Consider the following 11,973-nt stretch of genomic DNA (forward strand, 5'->3'; position numbering starts at 1 on the left):
GTCTTTTCTGTGATGGATTAACCTAGATTCCTCACAGTCAAAAGAATAGGACATAGACGAAAAGCTGTTTGGAATCCTTCTCTTGCCTTGTCAGGCTGGATTTCTAGGATGCTTTAACTTAAAGCCAAAGCCGTATTTTAGGGGCCACTAGATGGCTCTCTGTGCCTGCGACCAAGTGAAGGCACACTGGATTAACTCAGGCATGGATTTATTATTCATTTTCAGGTATACATTGAAGCATTTTTTTAAAGTGTGTAACACAGTGTGTGAGGTGACTCAAATTAATTTCTTGTATAGCATCAAAACAATGACAGCTCTCCATCTGAACCTATTGAATTCACAATAGACAGAAGCAAATTCTTTGTTTAATGGAATCCCCACTTAAGTACCTCTGGTTGGGACTGAACAAATAGAATTCCGCAATAGCCAGATTGTGATTCTGTTACATGAAGACATGCTGAGCATCTCACTTTGCTTTATGGGAATAAATTTTTAACCTTTTTAATCTGGAGAGTATTAACCCAATTGTTGCTTGGCTTAAAGTTGAGGCTTTCCATACAAAAAAACCAATAAATTGTATGCAGGTTTTGCAACTATCAAAGTGCTTGACACTGAAAGTTCTGCTAATGACCACCCCTAGCTGAGAAGAGATAGTGGCAACCCATTTCCAAGCCATTCTTAGGAATGGTACTGAAAGATCCAGACTGAGCCATTGTTCGGAACTGTACAGACTCAGTCACTTGCAAAATGTTGAAAATATAAAGCTAGATTGCAAATACAAAGGAAACTACCACCTTTTAATATAGAAATACCATCAACTCAGAGTGCCCAAGATTCAGAAAGTCCTGTCAACTCTGAGTTTTTAGAAAATTAAAAAAAAAAAAAAAAAAAAAAAGGATTTTCCTTTCTCTTATCCTTTGACAGCAATGCCTAGTTGGACCGACAAGAGGGCTTTCTTTAATTGTACCCAATGGTTTTTGAAAATTTTAAACAAAGAGCCTCAAGAGAATAAAATACATCGATATGTTACTCAAGGTCATCTGTGGACACCCATGGTGAGTAGTGCATATATATGCATTACTTTTATAATCAGAACAGCAATATGCATGTAAAAGGTCCCTTAAAATTGTATGCATCAAACAGTTTTGATACAGTCAGTATTCAATAAAATACAGTTTGCCTCATGGGTATCCTTTTTCTGTAAATCTTAGTGTATAATAGTGTTATTGTCACTAAACTTTTGAGCTAATATATGCCACAAGTCAGTTACATTAATATATATAAAGCTTATATGGAACAGGGGAAATTTGTAAACCTTGAATCCATGCCAAATTAAGACTCTACTCTTAACAACCTTATTTCCCCCAAGAAGTCTAAAATATCAACTGGCTCATGGTTCTACTGTTCCTTAAGTATAATTTCTGGGAGGTTCCTAGGGGAAATTAGAGTAGTAGATAAGGCAAGAATTATGAGTTCCTCACACCAATGAATAGAAATGAACATTATTTTTTACCTCTAATGTAACTAATCCAAAGATCCTATCATTCAGAACCAGTAGAAAGATGCAAGTAGTTGAAAACAGACCTCAAAGTTCACTTTTTTGCTAACCAACTTTACATACACCTAAACTTCAGTGAATGGAACTCTTAAGTGAGGTTTTAAAACAGCAGATTTCTTTGTTTTTCTTAGGGTTGGCCTACTGGAACTGAATCTCCTAAGCTTGAATGTCCTATGCATATAGAGGGGCATTGGGTTGGCTCAGTCACATGAGCATCAACCTCTTGGTTTTGACTCAGATCATGATCTCTGGGTTGTGAGATTGAGCCCCAGGGTCAGCTCCATGCTCAGCAGGAGTCTTCTTGAGATTCAGTCCCTCTCCTTCTGACTCTTTCCCCTCTATTCATACTCTCTCTCTCTCTCTCTCTCTCTGGAATAAATAAATCTTAAAGAAAAAAAAAAGAAAATGGATATAGAAATACTCTGGAGAGCAACCCAGAATATTTGAGTTCTTATCCAGATAATTTTAGTTTTGTCACATCAACAATTTATATTAAAAGAATGACCATTATCATAATAAGAACACATAGTGTTCTAAGGTACTATACTTAGAACTTTGCATACATGGTGTCATCCTCACCACAACTTTAGGAGATCGTCATATTTTATGGATCAAGAAATTGAGATATATTTCCCCAGGTAAGATGTCTAGAAAGTTGTAAACCTAAGGTTCAAATATAGGTCTGTATTTAAAAAAATCTCCTAATTCCTACTTTGTATTTCTCTCCTTTATGTTACTATTGTCTCATTTGCAAAATAAAGGTAATACATACTATTTGTCTTGCTCACCTCACAAAGTTAACTATGAGGATAAAATGAAAAAAAAAATAGATGTGAAAGGACTTTGTTAAATCTAACTTACTCTACAATTTATTTTCCTATAATCTATACTTTCATATTGAAGTATCAAAGCATTGGTGAAGAAATGTGAAGCTAACTCATCATTTTTCTCTTAACATTTTTATTCATATAGGTAATACATACTTTTTTTTTTTTTTTTTTTTTTTTAAAAAGCACATCGGGATGCCTGGGTGGCTCAGCGGCTCAGGGGTTGAACATCTGCCTTTGGCTCAGGGCATGATCCTGGAGTCCCGGGATTGAGTCCCACATTGGGCTCCCTGCATGGAGCCTTCTCCCTCTGCCTGTGTCTCTGCCTCTCTCTCTCCCTGTGTCTCTCATGAATAAATAAATAAATAAACAAACAAATAAATACAATCCTAAAATTATAAAATAAATTTAAAAAGTCTTAAAAATTAAAAAAAGCACAGATAGGGAAAAAATGGGCTCTATTACCATTTTTATAAATAAAATCCAAGACTTCGTATTTTCCAGGATCAAGGTCATACTTTATATACGTTATATAAAATTTTTTCTATATCTCTGTCAATATATTTTCATTTGAATGGGTATTAGAACTCCATTGTAAAGATCTACCATGATTCATTTAAGTCAATTCCTATTATTGGTTATTTAGTATGAAATATGCGTTTAACAATCAAACTTGTAGATATCTCTCTTATTTATTTTCCTTTCTTACTTAATTCAAAAGCAGTGATGGATCCAGTTTGTTCTTGGATTGTAGGCTAACAAATACACTGAATTTAGAAGGAGCTAATAGTCTGTTTTTCTTCTTGATGACTTCTCACTTCTCAGAATGCATAGGTCTCTCTAGTACTCTGTATGTTGTATGTATTGTTTTCTACCTCATAGGACTGTTTGAAGGATTCTGTGAACACATTTGTGAAGAAGGCCTGAAAAAGCACAAATGCTGTAAAAACATATATGATGGAGTATTTTCCTAAATCTATGACTCAAATGAAAAACAATGGCGCATAATTCAACCTGACTGAAAAAGAAGGCATTCTGTTTAATTCTTCACCACTTGAATCTTTGAAGGCTCATCTCTACCAGTAGACTATTCCTGGCCAACCAGATACTAGCTTTTCAGCGTCAGTATTTAGTCCAGTTGACACAATACCAGAGTAGGTCTGTATAATCAATCTTCTCCCTCAATGCAGGAGATCATGGTGTCCCCTTGAAAGTGACTGAATCTTACACTTTCAGAAGGAGACCTGAAAATGTGGCTGAAGTTTTAGATTGGGTCAAGGGGAGGGATGTGGCGAGAGAGGTAAGTTACTCCTTGTTTATCTTTTCCCCATTGTTTTTTTCTCCCATGATCCCATAAAGAAAAGATCTGAGAAAGACAAACAAGTGGCTTAAAGATTTCCATTAGTTTGTTATTCGTGCATTCATTCAAAAAACAATGTGGCAGATGCTGAGATGTCCTTTCTTCTTTCTTGCTTAGTTTTATAGATTCAGCATCACATTTCTGGTGTTGTACACTTCCTTTACTTTTCTGTGTATGTGAGTGGCAGTAGCTAGAGTAGTCAAGACAAAAGACAATGAGATTCTCATCTCTACATTTAGTGATGTCACCAAAATGCACAATACCTTGCTATGAGAGCCCCTGCAAAATTATCTACAGCAATGGTACCCAAAGTAGCTGGTGTGCAACTCTTTGTCATCTGTCCATGAGATAAGGAGCTTGTGCCAGTATGAACCAACACATTGCTTTTTTCTTCAAGAAAACTTGCTGTGAAAATAATATCAGATGAGCCAATGTACTTAGTGATATAATAGGTGAAGAGTCCATACTTTCATGAATAGTCTATTACTGTTAAGTTTGCTTATAGGAAAAACTTATAACCAATGTGAGAGATCAACATTTCTGAAAAACCTTGGGCATCTTATTGAGGCTTCTATGGCAATACCCAAGGCTCTAGATAGTGTTAGATGTGTAATAGGTAAAAATTTTCCATCGTTATAGAAATAGTACCTATGGCACATATCCCAGTTTGGGGCAAGTGCACAATGTACTTAGAAGCCTAGTTCTTTTTGTTTTTTGTTTTTTCCTTTTTGTGGGGAAGGCTAAACCTACTTACATTTTTTTTTTCTAAAGAGAAAGAAAATAAGGGAGTAGAGAAAAAGGTGGATGATGAAGACATGTTACACCGTGAATCACATTCCAATTTGATTGGTAACTACTAATAAGAATTAGTGAAGAATTAAGACTTGGATGATTCTTATCAGACAAACACTTCTCTACCAGTTGTTTGGCTAGCATTATAAATTTTCCCAAAGTACTTCAATCTCTTATTTGATGTAAAAAACAACTCTGTCAGATGGGTAATTACCTTCTTTTGAATTATAAGCATAGATGTTCAGAGACAGAGGCACTTGACAAGATTACATGGCCAGTAAGAGGCAGAGGAAACCTGAGAACCTTTTGATTGTTGTTTAATATACCTTCCTTTATATTGTGCCCTTTTAACCAACACTATTGGAATTTGACTGGAAGTTTTCTTGAAATAAAATCTAATGACACAAAATCCATTGTGAATTCTACACCACCAAAAGATAAAACATTAAGGAATTAGACAATGAAACTGGCCTTCAGAGAACTCAGATACTTAGTTCAGTTGATTCAATCATAAATTAATTCCAAGATGGAATAGTCAAAGAAGGTCAAGACCAAATATTCTGTATGACTATACTGTGGTAGGCACAAAGAAAGTGAGTGAGACAGATTAATTACCAGTGAATGTATATGGTAATCTTTTCTTTTTTTTTTTTTTTTGGTAATCTTTTCTGATCTATTTATCTGGAAAAAAATTTTTTAAGTATTGTAAAGGAAAAAAAAATCCCCAAATTGAAAATAAAAACTTCCAAATTAATCCCAAGTCTCCGTTCCTCAAGAGGAATCTGTAAAAGATCACTTCCAAGAAAAGTTTTGTATCACTTGACATTTAATTTGAAATCATTTATCTTCAAGTCAGCAACAATTAGGTGCTACTACCAGCCATTCATCATGAAGTGTAGAAGAAATATATTTCCCCCAGAGGACAGAAAACAGTGCTTTGCATGAAGCAAGTCAAGGAAAACCAATACAGTTGAGAGCAGATACTTTAAAAATAAATGTCCTTTACTTGTCCCCTAATGACTCACCTAAGTCATATATAGTAGTCCCTCCTTATCCATGGGGGCTACGTTCCAAGACCCCCAGTGAATGCCTGAAACCATGGATAGAACCTATACTATAAATACTGTGGGGTTTTTTCTACACATACATACCTATGATAAAGTTTAATTTATAAATTAGGCACAGTAAGAGATTAACAACAATTATAACAATATGCTATAATAAAAATTATGTGAATGTGGCCTCTTTCAAGCTATCTTATTCTTTTGCACTCACCTTCTTCTTGTGATGATGTGAGATAATAAAATACGTATGTGATAAGATGAAGTGAGGAGAAAGACGTAGGCATTATGATTCAGCGGGAAGCTACTATTGACCTTTTGATACTATGTCGGCAAAGGAGAAATCATCTGCTTCTGGACCATGATTCATAGCAGAAAGCAAAACCTTGGCTAAAGGAGCACTACTGGTATCCCCAACTTTCTGAAACTCCTCATTATGCCACTTTGCTTTCATAAAAATGAAAATCCCCTTCTGAATTTTTTCCATTAGGGAAAACAGGTACTAATGTAGGTCTTTCCTCAAACTGAAGTGGCATTACACTAACTTCTGGAAAGAGGGGGGGATACTCTTCACTTTATGCCAGTTTGGCTTACAAAAGGTTTCATAGGAATGCTTTTCTTTCAGATAGTGGGGGAAGCCTGTACCTTAGTGGTATTACTGTTCTGGTCCCTCTATCATACAGAAGTGGTGCTGTGTTAGCCAAACTAATAAATAGACTTCAGTGCTTATCCTTGTGCTGTCAGAGAAAAGGGACCATCTAAAACACTTAGATATCCATGGGAATAAACATATTAATTAGCATACAATGGTTAATGAGACAGGCAAACTATGGTTGGTATGTTCAACTGGAGTTGAAAATAGTAATACAGTCACTTTTTGTTTTTTACTTATTTTTTAAAATATTTATGTATTTAAGAGAGAGAGAGAGAGAGAGCAGCCCAGGTGGCTCAGCAGTTTAGCACTGCCTTCAGCCCAGGGCATGATCCTGGAGACCCAGGATCGAGTTCCACATCGGGCCCCCTGCATGGAGCCTGCTTCTCCCTCTGCCTGTGTCTCTGCCTTTCTCTCTCTCTGTGTGTCTCTCATGAATAAATAAATAAAATCTTTCAAAAGAGAGAGAGAGAGAGAGAGCACGCACATGACCTGGAGGAGGGGCAGAGGGAGAGGGAGAAGGAGAGAAGAAGATTCCTCACTGAGCAGGGAGCCTATGTGGAGCTCAGTCTCAGGACCCTAAGATCATACATGACCTGAGGTGAAATCAAGAGTCCACTGCTCAACTGACTGAGCCACCCTGGAGCCCTGAGTCAGTTTTTGATTGTATGGGTTTGGACCTAAGCCAATTATATTACTCCATTAACTCTGCCTAATGGGCCAATATAGAATTAACATGAGATATTCATTTTAGAAATAAATCTGTATCTGTCACTAACTCAACGGGCAAATTTTGAGGAGTCAACTTTGGAGAAACAATATAAGAACCCTAGAAGAGAGGATAGTATGGGGATGGAAGAGAAAGAAAGAACAATTATGGGAACTTCATATAACTTAAATGTAACTGGGGATCCCTGGGTGACTCAGTGGTTTGGCACCTGCCTTTGGCCCAGGCTGTGACCCTGGAGTCTGGGGATCAAGTCCCATGTCAGGCTCCCTACGTGGAGCCTGCTTCTCCCTCTGCCTGTGTCTCTGCCTCTCTCTCTCTGTGTCTCTCGTGAATAAATAAATAAAACCTTTAAAAAAACCTTAAATGTAACTGGATCCATATGCAGCATCATTATTTGAAGGTCACAGGAATAGAATTTAGAACTAAGAAATTATCATTTTAATAAATGAGTGAGCCTCAAGTGGAGGTCTGGTGTGTAGTAAAATCAGAATTTTTAGATGGGAACAGGCTTTGATCCTATCTTTGTATGAAGCTTTTATTATGTAGTAATAATACATATCACTAAACTACCACTAGTAGTAAGAAAATAAACTACCACTAAAAGTGGGTAGCTTATTATCTTACTTAAAATGGATTTCCCTGCTTGAAGAAAGTTGGTTCCTCACAAGCTGATGACCTTACGTGTTTATTTAGTGAAAGAAACTATTTCAGTGGTATCACTTTCCATTCATGAACTGTGACAGGATGTTATCAAAACCACTATTTATTAATTAAATGTTTCATATCAAGGAAATTATCAACCCAAAAGAAAGTGAGAAAACTGTTGCCACTAAAGCTCCAAGCAATTTTGATTTGTCTGAATAAGACATAATTTTATTTTACTTGGTTGTGTAGACAAGTCCACTTCCTTCTGGAATTCTTTATTCAGGCATGGGCCCAATCTATTAGGTCACTGGGCAGTAGAATCCAATGAGAACAGTGGCTAAATTAAGTCAATTTTATTTATTTATTTATTTATTTATTTATTTATTTATTTATTTATTTATCTATCTTAAAATACAAAATGACTCTTACATTCTTTGATATTTTGAAAGTTGTTCCTTTTTTTTCAGTCACAACAGTGTTGGGAGAAAGGTCTACTCTTTAGTAGAAGCAAAGGAAAGATTAGTTATTATTTTTGCTGAAAGGGGATTATGGTCATATCCTAAAATTATATGTTATAGTGACTTGGCATTAAGTTGGACATTCTTAATATAGAACATTATAGAATGACATTTAAATGATATACTAAAAATGAGACAAGTTAGATATGTTTGAATTTAAAATACAAAGATAAATGAAAGAACATGTCAGTTGGGCAAACGAGAGCTGAATTAATACAATCATCTCTCTGTGTGCCATGAAAATAACAGTGACAACAGTGATTTAAAATACATTTCTGAATTGAAGTACAGAAGTAAATGTGCTTGGCGGAGTGTTCATTTTACTGTCAGCTTGTAAGGGTTGTCCCTGGAAGACTGTTCCCACAGTGGTCCTAAAGCTGTGAAGCTGTCTGATTCTAGATGCTGCTTCATCGTTTTCTCTGGTCCCCTTGTTGTAATGTGCTGTGTACTGCACAAATCCATCATGGAACACGATTTCCTTTCTAACTAAGGAACACTAATTTGGGGAAAATTCTTGCTATTTAAGATCTGCCAAACAATCTACAAATGGAAAGGAGTCTAGAGACCGTGAACACTATTGGCAACTTATGAAGTATTAGGTAATAAAGAAGCAATGATGAGAAGCACGTGATGCTGACTCTTGCATTTCGTTCAATCTGATTCTGCATATATATTAATAATGATGCACCCTATGGATGCAATTTCATGTTTATAACACTTTGGCCATTGGCAGCATTGTGCACCTGTGTTTTCCCTGCCTTCCCATCTGCTGCCTACAGTCATTCAGATTCAGGTGACGGAAATGTTTTAGATAAAAGTTAATTAGCCTGCACTCTGCAGATCAAATCTCTATAGTTCAGCATTAAATAGCAATCTTCAGGGTAACTGCTGAAAGTAGCGAGTGCCCAGCCTGCCTAAGATTAAAAATGTAAGATTCATTTTTCTAGAAAAAGAGATCTTTAGTACTCTCTTGATATTTTATGCATAGATTCTATCAAACTTTTCACTTGTATTTGGCCTTACTCATTTTCGCTTTTATCTCTGTATATATATCAAAAGTGGAAGATATTAGAAATATTTTTTTCCAGCTAAAGGGATAGCAGAAGGATATGTAGAGTTAGAAATTCCCCAGTGTCTAGACTCTTTTATTAGTACACTGATCAAAACTTTCCTTAGTCCCTCAATCTTTATCATGGGGCCAACACCATTTGCCTAGTTTCATAAATACTGGCAAGTCTTAATGAAGCTTGATATTTTGATAAAAATAATGCACAAAATGCAGCAAAATCCTATTCCTGAAAGGACCCCACCCTCTCTTTAAATATCTATATCATTATTGTCATCAACAGTAAGTTCACAAATAGCTTTTTTTATTGAAAATATATTCAACTTCTTAACCCATAAGAAACAAAACCATTAGATTCTTCTTTCTTTATTCCCAGATAATTGAGACAGAAATGGGCTGAACACAGCAACTGCATACAGCCAGTCTAGTCTTTGAGCCCACATCACGCAGAAAGAAGATAGGGACAAAAAAAAAAAAAAAAAAAAAAAAGAAAAGAAAAAGAAAAAGAAAAAGAAAAAAAAAAAAAAGAAAATCCCAAATGAGTCCTCCCATCCGTTTTTACGCTATCAGATAATAATTCTAATGCATTGCAATGCCCAAGGGTAACTGACCGCCCTTCTTTACCTATTGCTTCTGTACTAGTGCAGATTTCCTATTTACTCATAGAAATTCAGGGATGTTTTCTTCCTTACACCACCGCCCAAGCCTCAGGCACACCTTGTAAAGAAGTCAGAGCTGATGCAGCTCTTCCCGCCACATGCTCAGTTCCTGTGGGGAGTCCGACTCCAGCCCCGTCAGGGATCTTCCATCCCCATCCCCCGCGCCGGCCTTCAGAACCTCGATTGCTCTCCAGGGTCCTGAACTTTGACTTCCCCTTCCCTCCGGCATCCACTAGGTTTTCTCAGTTAGTCCAAACAGGAGTATTTTTTCGCTTATTTCCCCCACTTCCTTCCTACCATCTGCTACCCCCACCTCCTATTTTATTTCCATCCGCACTTAAACTGTCTTATATTTTACTTTTACTGAGGTCCTTCAGCCAACCATCTCTGAATACGGTCCGATCTTTCAACAATACCAAAGTTGTAAAGCCCCACGTCCCTCCGGACTTCACCCTTCTCCTTTCTCCTCTCCTCCCCTCCAGAAGATCCCGGCCCCCAAAGTGCTCCCCACTCCTCTCACCTGACTCTCCCGCGGAAACTCGCGGCGCACGATGCTGATGACCGGAATGTGCAGGACGGAGCTGACCAAGTCGAGCTCCATCATCTCGCCCTGGCTCTGGGGGAAGGCGAGCAGCGCCGACACCCCTTGCACCACCACGGTGTGGCACACGCTCTGCAGGAAGGAGAAAGGGTCACTGCTCCACGGCGAGCTGGGGGAGGAGAAGGGCAAGAGCGGCAGATCGCCCAGGCCCGCCTCGATGGCCATCACCACTTCCAGAGACAGGTTGTAGGGCAGCAGACCTTCCACGCGGTTCAGGTTGTCCACGGCGAAGAGGAGGGCGTCCCGAGGCCACAGGGTCTCGGCCCCCGCGCCCTCCCCGGGCTTCCGGGCGCGCGGCGGGCCCCGGCCATGCAGGGCGCTCCCCAACCAACGTGCGCCCGGCGAGGGCGCCGGGGGTCGCCGAGTCCCTGGCTCGGGTTCATCCCGCTGGGCGCCTGCCCGGCTGCCGTCCGGAGCGCGGCTGGCGGCGCGGGGGGCCGTGGTCCAGGGCTGCAAGTGCACCGCGCCCACCCTCACCGCGTGCCCGATGCGCTTGAGGATCTGGCAGGGCTGCGGGTGCGAGGAGGAGCCGGGCACCCCGGCCAGCACCAGAGCGCAGGGCGGCGGCAGCAGCAGACAGACCCTGCTCAGCAGCCACCACAAACTCAGTCTCCTCATTACTGAGACCCGCAGGGAGAAAGCGCGCCCCCTCGTGCGCCCGGCTCGCCCCCCTGCAGCCGCTGCCTAAGGTCTCCGCCCCCAGGTCCCGCGGGCCGCTCACTCGGCGCGACCCAGCGCTCCCAGGAGCCGACGCGGTCTCCGGGCCATGCAAGTTGGAGCCTAGCGCGCCCAGGTCCCTCCGCCTCGCATCCTCTGGCCGCCCGGTCCCCGCAGGAGCCGGGCAGGCGGGCGCCGCTCACCCGCGGCTTGGGCGCGCGCTCCCTGCCCGCCCCATCTGCAGGGCGGCCCCGCGGGGAGGCTGGGCTGGGCTGGGCGCCCGAGTCCCGAGGGGCCACCGCGACCCGGGAGGCTCGGCGCTCACTTGGATTCTTCGCTTTTCCCCTTCCGCCCAAGCGAGACCCACTTCTTATTTCCTTGGGGTCGCGCCGGAGAAGGCGTTCACGCCCGGAGTGCGAAAAAGAAGCCAAATCCTCCTCGCCCCAGCGCCGGCCACCCTCTGGCGGGGCCCCCCGGCACTGGCTTCATCTTTCCTCCCGATCCTTGCTCCGCTCCCCGGTGGCCGCCGCCGCCGCCGCCGCCGCCGCCTGCTTGCTCCGAGGAGCGACGCGACTGGCCAGCAAAGGGTGGCTCTGCTCGGAGCGCAAAGTTCTCCCCGCCTCAGCCGGCGCCTCCCTGTTGCTGAGCCCTGGCGCCGGCCCGTCGCTTGGCTGCGCTAAACGCCCACTGATGGCGAGATGCGCCCCCGGGAAGCCCGCGCCGCTCCGCCGCGACCAGCCTCGGGCTGCGAAATTCCGAGCGACCCGCGAGGGCGAGGACTCGGAGCCGAATTCGGAGTCGCGCCCCAGGAGCCTTGGATGGGCTCTAAGAAGCCGTGATTTGAACG

General features: G+C 41.3%; 1 protein-coding gene across 2 annotated transcripts in view; it reads right to left on the minus strand.

Annotated features, from left to right (window-relative positions):
• The window catches only part of GRIN3A (glutamate ionotropic receptor NMDA type subunit 3A), a 150,482-nt gene extending 139,245 nt beyond the window's left edge, over positions 1 to 11,237 (minus strand). The window contains exon 1 of one of the 2 annotated variants that reach the window (XM_038552981.1): positions 10,389 to 11,235. In XM_038552981.1, the coding sequence (XP_038408909.1) occupies positions 10,389 to 11,087 (699 nt within the window). In that variant the 5' untranslated portion in view covers positions 11,088 to 11,235. Of the gene's footprint in view, positions 1 to 10,388 lie in introns of both variants that reach the window. The other variant, XM_038552983.1, reaches the window with a different exon arrangement.
• Between the last annotated feature and the right edge of the window lie 736 nt (positions 11,238 to 11,973).

Source organism: Canis lupus, chromosome 11 (assembly GCF_011100685.1).
Source record: "Canis lupus familiaris isolate Mischka breed German Shepherd chromosome 11, alternate assembly UU_Cfam_GSD_1.0, whole genome shotgun sequence".
NCBI lineage: Eukaryota > Metazoa > Chordata > Mammalia > Carnivora > Canidae > Canis > Canis lupus.